We start from the raw sequence: 19,189 nt of genomic DNA, 5'->3' as shown, positions 1-19,189 counted from the left end.
GTTGTGACAAAAAGTGCATTGTCTGCAAAGCTTAAAATATTTACTATCTGACCCTTTACAGAGAGACTGGTAATCTACACTTCTGGCAATGAAAACAGGCATTATATAAAAAGAGCTGATGTTTTTACCTTTAAAGTGGCTTGAGCACCTGGGCTATCATCTTGACTACAAAGCACCAGAAGGGATTCCAGGCCAAAGACAGCATCTTGTTCCAGTGCCAAAAGGTCTAGAGGAAAAATACTGTGTTTTTAATGGTCAAGTAGAGAAGATTACATACACACACACAGATGCACACAGAAGAAAAAAACATTCAGGACAAGAAAATACAAAACAGCTTAGCTAAGAAAGATACTAAGTACAGCAAACCATGTATCGACATGGTGTGTGTCAAATCTTCCAAACTAGCCTAACATTATGCAGGTCCATTTTTACCTAGGATGCAACCTTCTCATTGAAGTAGAAATGCTTTCTAGAAATAATCAAGATCCCACTTCATCTTACTAGTGTTTTAAGTCAGATCATAAAGAAATGAACCCTTTAGATGTCTCATGTAATACCAGTACTATATCATCTTTTCACTACTTTTGAGCTAAAATTTCTCTAAAGTTCTGTGTGTGTGTGTGTGTGTATGTATATATAAAACTACATTTAGGTTAATATTAACATATGTCAACTTTGAGAATACAGAGCAATTTTCTGTGTTACATGGTAGATGATGCTTATTACTATGCCAAAAATTGAGTTATTGAAATCAGAATGAACAAACAACTTAAATGCCTTTTGAGTCAGTTTAAGAGCTTGGCAAACAATGTCTGGTGAAGATCAAGGTGCTGGGAAAACAAAGGTACTAGTCACAAGCAGTGCTGAAGCCTAGTGGGGATAAGAGGGACTGCTGATTCTTAACAAAGATCAAAATAAGCACTGAAACAGATGAAACATCCAGAATGCATTCCTGTTTTTGAACACCAGCATGCATTTGTTTAGGTCAAAAGATGTTAAGAATACAATAAAATATATGCATTATTTTCTATGCACATCCTTCTTGACTATGCAAGTCATTTAATGCTATAGATACGTAGAGATAAATTCCATGACAGTTTAATTTACATTGCTCTGTTAATTCATTTTCCCCCTAGGTGAAAACTATCTGTTACTTAAGCCTCTCAATAACTTTGTATGCTTTTTCTCCCCTAAATTTTCTAGTTTTTTTTAAACAAGTGAACAAACTGATAATCACTGGATCGTTATAAGCCTCTATCCATAGCACCATACGAGCAAAGGTAAAGCCATAGGAAGAGATGGGCAATGCTCCGTAAAACCTTTCAGTTCTGCACTCCCAATCCCAAGGTCCTCATTTTGTTTTCCCAAAGAATTAAGTAGTTTTGAGAAAATATGCCCTAAGAACATTCAGGAGGAGGTGACTAATAGATAAAAGCACACAGCCTAAAAATAATAAGGGATTAAAAAATGAAGTACAAACAGGACTCTGGTGAAACTCCAATCTGAAAGTTCATACATAGTATCAGTCTTGATCAAACTTACCTTTTTCTTGACAAGATACAGTTATATTAGTTAGGACTCTCACTCCATGAGCTGCAATGCCCCTGTTATTATGGTAACAGCACTCTTGGGCTAATTTGACTAAATCAGAGGATCTAGGGGACGAACCCACATTTCCTAAACAAGCAAAGAAAAGTAGGGCAGATTTAATTAATTACACAGTTCAAAAGCAGTTCATTTTATAGGTTCATTTTTTATCATTTTCAAAAGAAAATCTCTAACAATGAATTTCAACAAAATTTTCTACCTCAACCCTATGCTCAATATACAAAACCATCCCTTTTTCTCCTGTTCACATACTTAGAATAAGTATATACTAAATAGTTTTCTAATGATTAAGATCTAAAATTAACATAATACTGCTGCTGCTGCTAAGTCGCTTCAGTCATGTCCAACTCTGTGGGACCCCACAGACGGCAGCCCACCAGGCTCCCCGTCCCTGGGATTCTCCAGACAAGAACACTGGAGTGGATTGCCATTTCCTTCTCCAATGCAGGAAAGTGGAAAGTGAAAGGGAAGTCACTCAGTCGTGTCCGACCCTCAGCGACCCCATGGACTGCAGCCTTCCAGGCTCCTCTGTCCATGGGATTTTCCAGGCTCCCCCCACTCAAATATTAATAAAAATTGACTAAGAAACACACCAAAAGCCAAGATTGTATCTTGGGCATTCAAACGGATTCTCATTAAAACAGAATCATTACAAGGCTTCTTGCCAGATTAAAAACCTTCCATTCAAGAGGAGAAAAGAGAAACAAAAATTTTAAGTTTGCTCAATTGCTGGCATATAGTTATATTGCAAAAGGTTTATGTAAGAATTTATAATTTTAGAGCTACCAAGGACTTGGAGATCTTCTGATTCAATACTATTTTTACAGAAGAAATTGAAGCTTAAAGATCTTAAGCATCTTGCCACCAAGGTCATATAAACTTGTTAGTTATGCACCAGCTTTGTGCTATATACGTTAAGTTCTATCCTATAGTTAAAAATCACACTTGAAATTCTGTAACATAAGGTTTATGCTGTGAATGTTTTTATTTATAGCAGAGAAGCTCTCAGTTACAGGTGAGTTTAGCATCAAGAAGAATCTGAAGATTAAAGCTAATTCAGCTTCTCAGCAGGGTCTTTCATTCCTGTCCTCTGCCCTGTTTATTTTTCCATGATTCCTATCAACTATAACCTTGTCTTTTACACTGAGGGCAATCACCCTTTTTGAGGTTTGAAGGGGACACTATTACTAATAACAACAGGCATAAACCAAGACTACCCCAGGTAGTCTGGGACATATGGTCACTTTACTGATTTCCAGTTTAACATAAAACTACTAGCGTAGGTAAGGCCTCAGTGTTTTTTCAATAGGCAAAACATGTGAAAGGATTTTTTTTTCACAAAACAATGGAAATTGTAATTTTCTCCATTTTTTCCCTTGTACATGTAATATGGACAATGACAACTCATCTATAAATTTACAAATGTTTTGAACTTGTTTTTTGCTTTTTTTTTTTTTCCTCACTGAGATGTCAAAGAAAACTTGGGGGAAAAAAAACAGGAAATAAAAAAGTCTCTAAACTCACAAACCAGCATAACCTTATTATTAGCTTTCTGTAATACTTAAAAAAAATCTTTTCCCCTATGCATACAATTATAATTTTAAAATTCATAATCAGGATAAGTAGATATTGTCAATATTCTGCCTTTAAAATATAATATTTGTGAGCATTTTTCTGTGTCAATTGTTTCAGGGATAAAATTATTATTTTTAGTTTTTTTATTTAGAAATAATTTTGTAAGATAAATTTACTTGGTTCGAAAAGTTCAACCAATAGTAGGAAAAAGCTAAAAAGTTACTGAGTGAAAAGTCTTCCTCAAACACCTAAGGTTATGTCTCTTGTGTATCATTCTAAAGGGTCTACACATTTGTAAGCACAATCCTTTCTTTTTTCCTGTTTTAAACACTGCTGCACATCCTGCTTTATTTCCCCCAGACATTATGTCATGGAGGTTATTCCATGCCATATATTCTTTTTAGTAAGCTGCACCGATTGCTACTGCAGTTTTGTATCTTAATTTCTTTAATGAGTTCCCTATTGATGGACCTTCTTACGCTACTCCATCTCCAATGATGGACAATATTTTGCTACTACATTAATGATGCTATGAATAACCATGTACATATCATTTCTCAAATGTGAGACTAAATTAGTAGGATAAATTCCAAGAAGTGGAATTTCTCTATGTTTTTCACTTATAATTTTTATGAGTACTTCCAAATTACCTATGCTGAAGTTTAACAATTTACATTCCCACCAGCAGTGAATGAGAGTAGCTTTTGATTAGCCACACCCTTGCCAACACAACATATGATCAAACTTCTGGATCTTTGCCAAACTGATGGATTAGAAAAATATTTCAGTGTCGCTTTAATTTGCATTTTTCTTAGGTATGTGTGATACTGAACATCTTAGACGCTTAAGGCCCATTTGTTAGGGATAATTCAGACACACTAAATTTAAGTCTGTTTTACAAACTGTTTATCTGGTTATACTAAAACTCTAATCAATGAAAATACACTTAAATATTCACTATTAGTTATGGAAATAATCTGACTTTAGAAAATACCTGACATTTACTTCTTGTGAGAATTGCCTAGTCTGGTTGTTTAAGCTGTTTGCTTAATTCCATATACAAATTACAATTTAACAAAATTTTTAAAAAGGACAAAGAAAATATCTAGCTTGTGAAGTGCTTGAATGTTATAACCTGACACACTTACAAAGGTCTTTGGAATTAGAAAATAAAGAAAAAGAAAGACATCTTGTATCTAGGTCAGTTTAGTATAGAAAAAAATCCCAAGACAGAGCCCTTGGGCTCGCGTGCTTCACAGCTGTGACTCTGGACACCACTGACACCCTGGGAGCCTCAGATCCAATACTTGTAGCTTCTATGCATGTGCCTCACTTAACAGGTACTCATACAAAGGACCTCGTACGGGAGGGCTCCGATAAACTGTAAGATAAAATTAATACTTTGCCTACTGCTGCTCTTTCAGCGTGTGATAGGAGTGAAGGATATTAACTGTAAGCTGGAGAAGACTCCTTAAAGTCCCTTGGACAGCAAGATCAAACCAATCAATTTTAATGGAACTTAACCCTGAATACTCGTTGGAAGGACTGATGCTGAAGGTGAACCTCCACTATTTTGGTCATCTGATGCGAACAGCCGACTCACTGGAAAAGTCCCTGATGCTGGGAAAGATTGAGGGCAAGAGAAGGGGCAACAGAGCATGAGATGTTTGGATGGCATCACTGACTCAATGGACACAAGTTTGAGCAAACTCCGGGAGATGGAGTAGGACAGGGAAGCCTGCCATACTGCAGTCCACGGGGCTGCCAAGAGTCAGACACAACTGGGTGACTGAACAACAATAAACTGAGATTGGCTGATTTATGTAGAAAAAAGAATTTACCGAAAACACAATGAGTATAAGTAGATCATTGAATTTTTTTAATTGTTGATTTAAAAAAAAAACGCTGTGATAACTTCTCTCATCTCTTGTAGGCATGCCCCTTTGCAATGTAATTTTCCAATTCCTTGCATCAGCAGGTGTTTATTTCTCCACCTGTCTGGGCTTGGCCATGAGACTTGCTTTGACCAATGAGACATTAAAAAACATGTGCAAGCAAAAGGCTAAAAAAGTGCTCATATGTTGGTGGCTTGCCTTCTTTCGGGTGCTGCTAGAATGGCAACCTACTCCAGGACTCTTCCCTAGAGAATCCCGTGGACAGAGGAGCCTGGCGGGCTGCTGTCCATAGGATCCCAAAGAGTCAGACACGACTAAAGCGGCTTAGCATGCAAGCATGCACTGGAGAAGGAAATGGCAACCCACTCCAGTGTTCTTGCCTGGAGAATCCCAGGGACAGAGGAGCCTGGTGGGCTGCCGTCTATGGAGTCACACAGTCGGACATGACTGAAGCGACTTGGCGGCAGCAGCAGAACCCTAAGAACGTGATGTCAACAGGCCCAAGCTGGACTGCCAAAGTGTCAGAAGGAGGAGAACCACAGTGCCTCAGGTGAAAGTCTTTCCGACCTGTAGCTGGTGAATGAGGCCATTTCAGACCATCCAGTCTGGTCAAGATGGCAGACAACTGTGGTTTCAAGCCACAGAGTTTTGATTTATTATGTAGCAATAGATAACTAATACAGAGGTACCTCACACAATTATTGAAAAGGCTGGAAAACTAAGTTCAAAAGATGGATAGGAATAAGCTGAGGCTAGAGACCAACCAAAGGCTATAGCCCAAAGCATGCATAGAATTAGCCCAGTGAAGACATGATCACTGCTGTTACTGCTGCTTGCTGCCACAGCTTACATTGCTGCCAAAGGACCAGATATGGCAAACGTCCCTGCCACAGTGCACCCGGGAAACGGGATACTGCTGTGGTCATTGCAGTATCATCAGAATGGATTCTCAGATATCACTACTTCTTGCTGTCAATGCCTTCCAATTTATTCTCCAGTATGAAAATGATTAGTTGAGTCCAGACTGCTGTGTGCATCCTAGATGGCAGGAGCCTTGGCAATAGAGCATCAGGTCTTTACAGCTTCCTACCAAGACTTCTATGGTGGGGAATTTCCCTTACCCAATAAGTGAGCTTATATGCTGTGAAGCCATAAAAAAGACAAGTGTATAATGCAATTCCTTAATTAATTCAATTCAGAATAACTACATGCTAGTAAAGTAATGCTCAAAATTCTCCAAGCAAGGCTTCAACAGGACGTGAACCCTGAACTTCCAGATGTTCAAACTGGATTTAGAAAAAGCAGAGGAACCAGAGATCAAACTGCCAACATTTGTTGGATCATTGAAAAAGCAAGAGAGTTCCAGAAAAACATCTACTTCTACTTTATTGGCTATTTACAACAAACTGCGGAAAATTCTTAAAGAGACAGGAATATCAGATCACCTGACCTGCCTCTTGAGAAATATGTATGCAGGTCAGGAAGCAACAGTTAGAACTGGACATGGAACAACAGACTCGTTTCAAATCGGGAAAGGAGTACGTCAAGGCTGTACACTGTCACCCTGCTTACTTAACTTACATGCAGAGTACATCATGAGAAACGCTGGGCTGGAAGAAACACAAGCTGGAATCAAGACTGCCGGGAGAAATATCAATAACCTCAGTTACGCAGATGACAACACCCTCATGGTAGAAAGTGAAGAAGAACTAAAGAGCATCTTGATGAAAGTGAAAGAGAAGAGTGATAGAGCTGGCCTAAAGCACAACTTCATAAAACTAAGACTATGGCATCTAGTCCCATTACTTCATGGCAAATAGATTGGGAACCAGAGGAAACAGTGACAGATTTTTATTTTTTGGAGCTCCAAAATCACTGCAGATGGTGACTGCAGCCATGAAATTAAAAGATGCTTGCTCCTTGGAAGAAAAGTTATGACCAACCTAGACAACATATTAAAAAGCAGAGACATTACTTGGCCAACAAAGTCCATCTAGTCAAAGCAATGGTTTTTCCAGTAGTCAAGTATGGATGTGAGAGTTGGACTATAAAGAATGCTGAGTGCCAAAGACTGATGTTTTTGAACTATGATGTTGGAGAAGACTCTTGAGAGTCCCTTGGACTGCAAGGAGATCCAACCAGTCTATCCTAAAGGAAGTCAGTCCTGAATATTCATTGGAAGGACTGATGCTGATCCAATACTTTGGCCACCTGATGTGAAGAACTGATTCATTGGAAAAGACCCTGATGTTGGGAAAGATTAAAGGCAGGAGGAGAAGGGGACAACAGAGGATGAGATGGTTGGATGGCATTACCAACTCAATGGACATGAATTTGAGTAAACTCTGGGAGTTGGTGATGGACAGGGAGGCCTGGTATGCTGCAGTCCATGGGGTTGCAAAGAGTTGGACACGACTGAGCGACTGAACTGAATTGAACTGAACTAGAAAAGGAAGCAATAGAGATCCTACAAAACTTGCATTCAAACAACAAAAACCTTTAAGCTTAAGTGTGTTATGTAAGCAAGCTCCTCATAAGGCATTAATAAAGGCATTTTGGAGGTAAATCATCTTGAACAGGCAAGTAGGAAAGCATTACTGAACTGAGGCAAAGTTTTATGTTAATCATTTTCCAGAAGGATAACATATGCGTAAAAGGAAGCATATGACATTTGCTTTTAAAATTCACCACCACTTGGCCTTTGAAATATACTTAAATCCAAAGGGCAAGTTAAGTCAGAGACATACAAAAGCAGACCAGCTATTTTAAGCACTCTCAAAAAATATTATTTCATCCATATAACAATGCAAAAAAGGGCAAATCCAGAAAAACTATAGCCTTGAGTTAATATCAAGGATGCAAGCTTTTATTATCTTAGGAATTAGTTAAGAAATCATTTTTGAAGAAATTACTAACATGTAACAGTAAGAAACTAAAACCTTTCTTGATTCTAAAGCTTTAACTTGAAATATAAACATGACATGAATAAAAGATTATTAGCATGTTATCCACATATCATCTCCTTTCTTCTCTTTACCTGAAGCTATGCTGAAGTAATGTTTGACGGCGATGGTCCCTGACAGCGTGGCAAGGACAGAGAGCATCCCGAGTTTCAAGCTGTCATAAGGAGTCTGCAGGGCACATTCACAGAGTGCCTGAAATGCAAAAGAGAAAGGAACACAGAGGTTAAAACATCGATATACCTTAAAACTGTCTACTCATTGTAAATGTTCCAGCTTTCAGAGAAACTGTATCTTTCTTCCATAAGAAAATACTTCAGTCAAACTTGCCACAGTCAAGAGGAACCTAAGGAGACAATGCTGTATCCTAGATGGATCTGGAACAACAACAACAAAAAAAGATACTGGGTAAAAGCTGAAGAAGTCAGAACAGAGTATGAGCTTTGGTCAATAATAATAATGTTTCAATACTGATTCACTGATTTTTAACAAACCTACTACAGTCATGTAAAAGATCAATAACTGGGGAAACTGGTTGTGGGTATGTGGGAGTTCTCTGTACTACCTTCTCCATTTTTCTGTACATCTATACATGTTCTAAAAAATACAGTCTGTTAAAAAAAGTCATGATGAACTTTTTATTAAGGTCATTATCAATTACGTACTGCTTACTTCTCACAAGCAGGAGTTCCAACATATTTACCTTATCTAAGAGATGAATATTAGCTGAATATAAATGAATATGTGTGTGTGTGTATATATATATAGATACACATATGTATATTTAAAAATAATTGAGAGTGTAGCATTCTATCTAGCTAATAAGTGAGTGGGCTGTCTCTCTGTTCTTTGCCATTTCAGGTCACTTCCTCTACTCCTTACCTAGGTGCTCTGATGTATTGCTAAAATCAAGATGCTAGTTTTCCTTTCACTGCAGTTAACCCTGAATATGTCAGTGTTGGCTTAGTGACTGTTGGCTTATCCTGGATATTTACTCTTATAACTCTGTAACAATATATATATGGTCAAATAACTGTCCTGTTAAATTAAACTAATTCCCATTCTCTCACCAAGTTTCAGAAGATGAACAAAACTGAAAGACTAGGGAAACAATAAAAAATTAAATTTCACAAAGAGTTAAACAATAAATTTAATATGACCCCAGTAAAAATGTCAACAAAATACTGGAGGGAGGGGAGAACTTAGATAACCTTTATCTAAAGATCATATGGAAAAATAGAAATCAGAAAATACGCAGAACATTCTGACAAAGTATAATGACAGACAAAACAAGCCCTATCAAACATTAAAATATATAATAAATTTGAAGAAATATAATAAATTTTTCCTACTTCATAGAAATCGAAAGAGAACTGGTCCCAGAAATAGACTCCATTACACAAACAATTTAATATATGATAATGGTATTTCAAATCAGAGAGACCAGGTAATAAACAATTCAAGGTCAACTGGCCAGTCACCTGGAAAAAATAAAACTTGATTCTTTTTTCTTTTTTTATGGCAAATCAAAAGAAACTATAAAAGTACGAAGAGTTAACAAGGCAAAAGAAAACGTAAAATGATAATTGACAAAACTGGAAGAAAAATTCATATCATGTAAAGTCAACAAAAGTCTAATAATCTTTATATTAAAGTTCTTACTAATAAATAGGCAAACAACCCAAAAAGAAAAATCAGTAGTTCACAGAAAAAATTTATACAAACGTTTTAAAACTTCACTCATAATTTTAAAATTTTAAATTAAAATTAGAGTTGTTTTTCACTGATCTGATTGGCCAAGATTAAAATTTAATAATATATAACCCTGCAAACAGTATGGGGAAATGCACTCTACCACACTGTGGACAGACGGTGCGTGTATGTGTGCTCAGCTGCCAAGTCACGTCCAGCTGTGGTGACCCGATGGACTGTAGCCCACTGGGCTCCTTTGTCTATGGGATTTCCCAGGCAAGAATACTGGAGTGGGTTGCCACTTCCTACTCCAGGGGATCTTAATGACCCAGGGATCGAATCCCTATCTCCTACACTGGCAGGCAGTTTCTTTACCACTGAGCCACCTGGGAAGCCCTGATAGAAAGGAAAAGGGTGTAAATTTCCTTGACTGGTAACTGGCATTAAATAGAAAACACTGTTGAGCCCTTAAATTCCTCTTTTGGAAATTTATGTCGACTAAGGCAACTTTTCTTTTCTTTTAAACAAACTAGTCAAGGTAGCAATATAAACAGCAGCAGTAAAAATACTGGAAGCAACTCCAACTTCCACTGATGGAGTACTGGGAATAAAGAGAGAGGACAAGACTGAGCGACTGAACTGAACTGAACTGAACCACATAGTTGGTAAAAGAATGCAGTAGATCTGTGTGCTAATATGAGATATTCTCCCAGATATACTCTTAAGTGATAAAAAATTCTTAACATGCATAGAGTATTATTTTCATTTGTACAGAAAAAAGATGGGAGTACACATGCTTGCATGTGGATGAAGAAATTCAGGTAGAATACCTAAGAAACTAGTAACAGTGATCACCTCTACAGAGGACACTTGAGGGAAGAGATGGAAGACACTTATATTTTGCTCACTGTGCACCTATGAACTGCTTTTTTAAAATATATATATCATGTGAATGCAATACTTTTTCAATTCAAAGAAAAACTTAGTTAATAACAAAAACACCATCAGCAGCAAACACTACTGTGGAAAGCATGGAAATGGACTTGAGACACAAAGTAGGTTTTTGGAAGGGAAGATAGTCTAGGTGATATAAACAAGAACTGGGGCAATAAGGCCAGAATATGAAGTGCTTATTTGTGATAAGAGGAGATGTATCCAAAAGGGATGAAGGCTAAGAGAGAGAAATATTTAGGCCAGATTAGAGGGCTTTGTAAGTTAGGCAGAATAATTTAAACAGGATGAGAAAGAAAAAATGAAGCCACTGGAGAGGAATAGTGTCATCTAAAGTGTTGGGAAGACTATTCTGGCAATGGTAAACAGAACAAGTTAACAAAGAAAGTCGAGAGCTAAGGAGCCATCCTGCAGTTTATGGCAGCAATCAGACATCCACTGGTGATGGCCTGAGCTAGAACCCAGGGGTAGGAGCGGAGAATAGAGGATGAATAGGAGAGACACTTGGAAGGAGACTGTACATGAGGCACGAGCAATGAACAAGAAGCATTCAATTACTATCACAACATTTCAAAACTGATGGCCAGAGAACGTTAGTTCCATTTACAAAGACTAAGAATTTACATGGATAAATGAACACGTGCGTAAGAATAGAAAATAGGAGGAGACGTGAAATCCAAAAAGCAAGATCCACCAGGCATTTGGAATCTGAGATGTAGCAGATTTTTAACTGGAAGGCTTGCATTAGAATTCGGGCTCTGCCACTTACCATCTCCGTGATCTGAGCCAATTATTGAAATCTTTGAGTCTCAACTTCTTTGTCTGTAAAATGGCAGTAAAGATTTACACAGAATTTATATATCTCTGGAAAAACACATAAGAAATTAGACACTGGCTGCCACCAGGCAAAGGAGCTGAGTGGATGGCAGAAAGGTGGGGAAGATTTTACTATATATGTAGCCTTTGGCTACTGCTGTGTGCTGTGCTCTGTCATGTCTGACTCTTTGCAACCCCAAGGACTGTAGCCTGCCAGGCTCCTCTGTCCATGAGATTCTCCAGGCAAAAAACTGAATGAGTTGCCATTTTTCCCCAGGGGATCTTGCAGACCCAGGGATCACATTTGCGTCTGCTGTGTCTCCTACACTGGCAGGTAAATTCTTTATCACTAGCCACCTGGGAAGTCCAGATAGCCTTTTAGAGCATCTGAATTTTGACACATGAGTGTATTGGCATTAAAAGAAAGGAAGTGAAATTTAAAATATAAGAGGAGGTGACATATAGCATCTGTAAGATCAAACAGCTACCGAGAGACAAAAAAGCACTCACAACCTCTTTAAGCTACTGTGCTGGAGAGCAACTGAGCTCAGAAGTGGACTCAGTTGTTAGAGGATGTGACGGCTGAGGTTAAGGGAAGCCCTCAGAGGGGCAGAGAATAAATGGAAGAAAGCACGTAGATGGAACTCAACTCAAAAACTTCAACTCTGAGGAAAGGGAGCAGTGAAGAATTCCGAGAAGCTGCAGTTCAGAGAGTGGGAAGAGCAAGTGAGGACAGTGAGGCCCAAAGAAGCCAGAGAAAGGAGAGGCTGACGTGTCACATGGACCCAAAGGAAAGCCGGGAAAGGCAGAAAAAGGCTCTGGGTTTAGCATTAAGAACACTGGTGATCTTAAGTAACTAAGCAAAGGAATAGGGGACAGAATTATATCCAAGTGTGTTACAGACAGAGTAGAGGATGAAGAAATACAAGCAGATAGAGACGCTTCTTTGAAGTTCAAAAGAAAGCTTTTTTTAAAAATGGTGATTGTTATTAGGTAAATTACAGTTATAACTTATTTATTCAAATACTGAGACTACTTCCACTTATCCACTTTTTATTGCCTAAACTGGTTTGCTTGTACTGTTTGTATCTAGGAATAAAATTCTCAATCAAATAGCCCCAGAGGCTATGTCCTGTATTTATACAAATTCAAAATTATGTATTATGACATGCTCTATGTATAACAGAACAATTATTTTGGAATAATCAAGTAGGTAAGAGAGACATGTTATGTAAGATGATACTAAAAGTTTTAAAGAAGAAAAAATTATCATTTAAAAAATTGAACAAAACATTAGAAAATCTTAGAATTATTTACAACGTCATCTTCTAATTAGTGTCACTTTGCACAGTACTGGATATCTAAAATGCTCTCTGTAATGACATATTGGTCTTAAAGGTCCAATTAATTCAAAGTAGTAATTAACTGAGCTCATCAAAGCTCCCTAGAGATAGCCCATCAATCATATTTCAATGATAAACTCTGGTTCAAGTCTCTCTTTCAAGGATGTTACCTATTACAAAATTGTTCTTACCAGGACTGTTTTTCATATCAACCAAAAGGAAAAATCTAATTCTTCAAATGAAGGCGCCCTTTCTCACACACTACCACTGTTATTGTCACTGCCTATCTGGTCTGGATTTCTCTCTCTCTAGGCTGATTTAACTCACTGCTCGGCTGAGGCTCTGTCCTGATTTACTGTTTTCTGGGTCAGCTCCTAAGTGGGGGCTTCTCCTCTACTCTGGGATGGGACTGGCCACCAGGGATGTGTTCTAGAAAGGCATGGCAGTTTATAATCCTTAAAGAGAAATGCCACATGAAAAATACCCTGTGAAGGGAATTAAGAGGCACAAACTTCCAGTCATTAAAAAAAAAAAGTCACGGCATGTGAGGTACAGCATAAGAAATCTGGTGAATATACTACAGTAACCCTGAATGAGGACAAGTGGTTACCAGATTTATCGTGATGATCCTTTCATAAAGTATTTAAATGTTGAATCCCTGGGATACATTTGAAACTAACATAACATTGCATGTCAACTACACTTCAATTAAAAATAAAAGTACTGTGTCAAAGACACTCTTGTTGTTCAGTCGCTCAGTTGTGTCCCACTCTTTGCAACCCCATGGGCTGCAGCACACCAGGCTTCCCTGTCCTCCCCTCCCTCCCCATCATATGTGCAGTCCATGGGGTTGCAAAGAGTGGAACACAGCTGAACAACTAACACTTTCACTTTTCACATGGCAGAGATTAACACAATATTGTAAAGCAATTATCCTCCAATTAAAAATAAATTTTTAAAAAACCCAAAGAAAAATATAAATGTGAAAAACTTTCTTTGTTCCTATGAACTTATTTTTGACAACCTTAACAAGAATACACCATTCTTGGGCCTTGATTTTAAGCTCTTCCTTCCTTCAGGTTTTTAAAACATTCAGAATGAAGGTACTTCTTTTACAGCTGGAATATTTGATTACGGGTGGAAATTATAATATCTACCAAGACACCAGTAAAAGTAGCAATAGAACAGATTCAACTGGCATTGGAAATACCAAAACTCAAAAAACAATAACCAGAGCTAATACTGGCTAAGAGGAAGAAAAAAGGAAAGAATGAAGAAAGAAGAGGGAGACCTAGAAGAAAAATAATTATTCTTGGTGACTAAGAGCAAAATTCAAATTTGAAATCAACAAGCTATTACTCTGTAAAGATTAAATCATTAGAACACTCTCCTGCTCTATTTTGATATTTTCAAAAAATACACCACACTTTGAAAAAACAATCGTTTGATCATTTCCATTTAATTAAAATCAAGTTTCAGGAAAAAATTCTTTGTGGGAGAGACAAATATTCAAAAATACATATTTTCAATTAAAAACAACTAATGAAAAAAGCCACAAGAAAGAGATAAATCAGAACCAAAAACTCCAGAGAACATGGGGTATACTGAAGAAATACTGGTAAGCTGTGAAATCAACAAAACAGTTAACACTTAAGTGACCATTCATGTGGTTGTGAAATTTAATGGAAATAGTATGAAAAAAATTACTACAAAAAAGAAATTACATAGTATTAAAAAAAAAACAGTAACTGGTATTTAAATTCCAGATTATCTTAACACAAAAGGGAAGGGGAGGGAATGAAGGGGAGTAGAAAAGAGTACCTAAGTCTGCCAAAATCTGCAACATATGAGCCACCGTACTTTGCATTCTGAATAGAAATATACAAGTTCTAACATTAATATATTAAGTATAGAGGTAGGCAGAGTAAGAGTAATGTTTAATTACCATGTCAAAGTCTCTTTAATTCACTAGAGAATAAACAAAGAAAACCTGATCAAAACAACAACGGAAAGTAATGAAGCTAAAGAAACACAAAGGACATGTTATAAACAGTATAAAATAAGAGGAAGGAAGTTTAAAAAAAACTCAGTTACATCAATAACTGTAAATAAGTCATGCATGTTATACTACTAAAAAAGATTCAGATTAAGTCCAAAGAGGTAAATCTGACTATATAGATTTCATACGGTTTTATACTGAAATAAATGTTAATAATATACAATATCAATACATAATACATATATATTATATACTTATCTATATTATCTAATATATTACATTATATAGAAAACATACCTTCTTTTTAAATTCTATGAACTGTTAATAAAAAGTGACCCTACATTGGGCTGCAAAGAAACTTTAAAATCAGGAATTAATAACGGACATGAGTAAACTCCGGGAGTTGGTGATGGACAGGGAGGCCTGGCATGCTGCAGTCCATGGGGTCGCAGAGTCAGACACAACTGAGTGACTGAACTGAACAACAGGTTAGCAACAACAAAAATTCCATCAACAAATATAAAAAGCTTATCACTTTAAAAACAGAAACTTCCAGTTATAAGTAAGTATTAGGGGTGTAATGCACACCATGGTGACTATAGCTAATGCTGCTGCGTGACACACAGGAACATTGTTAGAGGAAATCCTAAGAGTCACCCTCACAAGCAAAAAAAATTTATTTGTTTTTTCTTTTTATCTATATGAGACAATGGATGCAAACCAAACTAATTCCATTGCCAAAGGGGAAATCAAAACGGCTCTCAAGGAAATTAAAACAAGGAAATGACTTAAAATACAGTCAACCTTCCATATCTGCAGGGGTTCCAAGACCCCCTGTGCTGCTGTGGATACCAAAGTCTTCAGATGCTCAAGTCCCTTCTCTAAACTGGTGTGTTTGCATATAAGCTGCCTGTGCACATCTTCCCATATACTTTACATCATCTTTCGATTACTTACAATACCTAATACAACGTAAATGCTATGTGAATAGTTGCTGGCAAATTTGCAGGTGCACATTCAAGTTTTGCTTTGGGGGACTTTCTGGGATTTTTTTCCTTTAATATTTTTTTGAGTCTGGGGTTAGTTGAATTTGTAGACATGGAACCTGAGGATATAACCAAAAACCATGAGATACCTAGGAATATCATACAGAATATGTGCAAAATTTGTCTGCTGAAAACTAAAAACCACTGATGAGAAAGAGAGGAAGCTCTGCATAAATGGAGAGATGTGCCATGTTCATAGATCAGAAAACTCAGTGCTATGAAGATGTCAACGCTCTCCAAATTGATCTGTAGATGCAAATGCCGAACAGAAAGAATCCTAGCAGACTTTTTGCAGAAATTGACAAATTGATTCAAGGCAAGGCAAGGAAAGGCAAAAGACTTACAACTTTCAAAACAAAGAAGAAATACAAAGGTTAGAGGACCCACACCACCTGATTCCAAGACTTATAGATTTCAAGCTACAGAAATCAGAATTGTGTGCTACTTGGCTTAAGAACACATACATGGACCAAAGGAACAGATTGGAATCCAGAAACAGATCTATACAGAAAAGGTCAACTGATTTTCAACAAAGATGCTGAGGTAACTCAAAGAGAAAGCACAGTCTTTTCAACAAATTGTGCTGGAACACACGGCTATCCAAACACATCTTGATTCCTACCTTGCACCATATGTGATGAAAAGTGAAAGTGTTAGTCACTCAATCAAGTCTGACTCTCTGTGACCCCATGGACTGTAGCCTGCCAGGCTCATCTGTCCAGGAATTCTCCAGGCAAGAATGCTGGAGTGGGTACCCATTCCCTTCTCCAGGGGACTCAGGGGATATTCCCGACACAGGGAACAAACCCAGGTCTGCTACAGTGCACAACAGTTAACTCAAAACGGATTACATAGAGTTAAATATTAAACTTAAAACTAAAATTTCTAGAATAGAATATATGATAAAATCTTTGTGACTTTGGGTTAGGTAAAGACTTCCTAGATAAAACACAAAAATAAAACCCCAAAAGGAATAAAAAATGATAAATTACATTTCATCAAAACAAAAATCTTCAAAAGATATTTACTATATTAGAGATGCAGTTACAAAGGTGAAAACTTTAGGAAATAGATGATTGCGATAGTTGCACAAAAGTGTGAATGTACTTAGTGCCACTGAACTGTACAGTTAAATACGGTTAAAATAGTAGGTTTTATATTACGTGACTTTTACCACAGTAAAAAAACTTAAAAGGCTCTGCATTAAAGGCGCATACTGGCAGGAAATATTTGCAAAATATACATCTGATAAAGAATTTGTATCTAGAACATAGAGAGAACTCAGTAACAAGAAGAAAACTTAAAGCATAAAAGATTAGAATATGCACTTCACCAAAGAAGAGATCTGGTGATGACAAGACTAAAAGGTTGAACACCGCTTGTCACCAGGGAAATGCAAATTAAAACCACAATGGGATACCACTACAATTATTCAAAAGGCTACAACTACAGAACCATACAATAGAAAGTGCAAGCAAGGGTACAGAACCACAACTCAGACATTGCCGGTGACTACGTCAAATGGTACGGCTACTATAGGAAACAATTTGGCAGTTTCTTACAAAGTTAAACATACATTTACCACACAACCCGGCAATTCTACTTCTAGGTATTTACTAAAATAACGTCCTACAAAGGTCTGTATATCAGGAATTTTAGAAAAAAAAAAAAACACTGGAAACAATTTAAATGTCCATAAAGTTGTGAACAGATAAACTGTGGTTCATATACTGGGATACTACTTGGCAGTAAAAAGGAATGAACTAACTATTCACGTAACAATATGGATGAATGATGTTAAGCATTATGCTAGGCCAAAGAGACCATACCCCAAAGGCTACATACTATATAAATCCATTTAGATTTTGGAAAGGCAAACTCATAGGGCTAGAAATCCGTTCAGTGGTAGTCAGGAGTCAGGCGAAAAACTGACTACAGAGGGGCCTGGAGAAACCTTTTGGAGTGATCTGAAAAATGTTCTATATCACAACTGTGGTGGTGGTTACACGACTGTATAGATTTATCAAAACTCCAACTGCATGTCTAGAACTGTATACCTGGAAAAGTTTCAGTGAGTAAATTATACCACAGTAAATCTGACTTAAAAAGTGTACCTCAAATTAATGGCAAAGGGAACACTAAAAGTTGCAATTTATGGAATGTGGCCAACCTGCACTAAGATGAAAATTAATAGCCTTAAGTGCTTCCATTATTAAACAGAAGAATAAAAATAAATGTACCAACCACTTGAGGCATAAGAAAGCCATGCTGCTGACAAGTTTAATAAAGAAAAGGGAAACACAAACACAACAGTAGGAACAAAGATAACATTTTAAATACAGACATACTACAAATTACAAAGGTTCTCCTTATGTTGATACTAATGCATCTGCAAAAAAAAATTAAATGAAAAAAAATTATCAAGACTGATTCAAGAAGAGCTAGAAAACCTCAACAGGGTAACAACCATGTAAGGAATAGGAAATATTCTCAAAATGCTATCACTGGAAGAAGGCCCAGTTTCAGACCGATTTACGGCCCTTATAAAGCTATACCCTCACAAGACAGAAAATTTTTATGTCAAAGCTCTTAACTGTTTCAGAGCATGGAAAGGGCAACTATTTACACTGCACTTATATTTTATTTACAACTACTTACATAGTATTTACATTGTATTAGCTATTATAAGTAATCTAGAGATTAGATTTAAGGTGTATAGGAGGATATACATAGGTATATGCAAAAACTGCTTCATTTTACACAAAGAAGTTGAGCATCTGAGGATTTTGGTATCCAGTAGGGAGAACTAGACCCAATTCCCCAATGACATTAAGGGACATCGGACTAGCAATGAAAGGAAAAAAACATGCAGCCACATGGACGAGTCTCATCAGTACAATGCTAAGCAAAAGCAGTAAACACAAAACTAAATGGTATTTTTAGGGAGGCACAGATGGTAAAACTATGAAGAGCAAAAAGTGACTATCACAAAAGTCAAGAGTGGTTTCCTTTGGGTGGTTATTAAGACTCTGATCAGGGAGAAGCATGAGAAGAGGAAGTAGTTCAGTTCAGTTCAGTTCAGTCACTCAGTCGTGTCCGATTCTTTGCGACCCCATGAATCGCAGCACGCCAGGCCTCCCTGTCCATCACCATCTCCCGGAGTTGACTCAGACTCACGTCCATCGAGTCCGTGATGCCATCCAGCCATCTCATCCTCTGTCGTCCCCTTCTCCTCCTGCCCCCAATCCCTCTCAGCATCAGAGTCTTTTCCAATGAGTCAACTCTTCGCATGAGGTGGCCAAAG

General features: G+C 37.3%; 1 protein-coding gene across 1 annotated transcript in view; it reads right to left on the bottom strand.

The window, feature by feature from the left end:
- INTS7 (integrator complex subunit 7) overlaps window positions 1-19,189 on the bottom strand; it is a 79,454-nt gene that overhangs the window by 31,084 nt on the left and 29,181 nt on the right. Inside the window, exons 8-10 of the mRNA XM_052653684.1 lie at window positions 8,116-8,233; window positions 1,543-1,677; window positions 129-226 (exon numbers count right to left, since the gene is read on the bottom strand). Coding sequence (XP_052509644.1) covers window positions 129-226; window positions 1,543-1,677; window positions 8,116-8,233 — 351 coding nt within the window. The remainder of the gene's footprint in view (window positions 1-128; window positions 227-1,542; window positions 1,678-8,115; window positions 8,234-19,189) is intronic.

This window comes from Budorcas taxicolor, chromosome 16, assembly GCF_023091745.1.
Source record: "Budorcas taxicolor isolate Tak-1 chromosome 16, Takin1.1, whole genome shotgun sequence".
NCBI classification, from domain to species: Eukaryota; Metazoa; Chordata; class Mammalia; order Artiodactyla; family Bovidae; genus Budorcas; species Budorcas taxicolor.
This window is presented reverse-complemented; position numbering and strand designations above follow the sequence as displayed.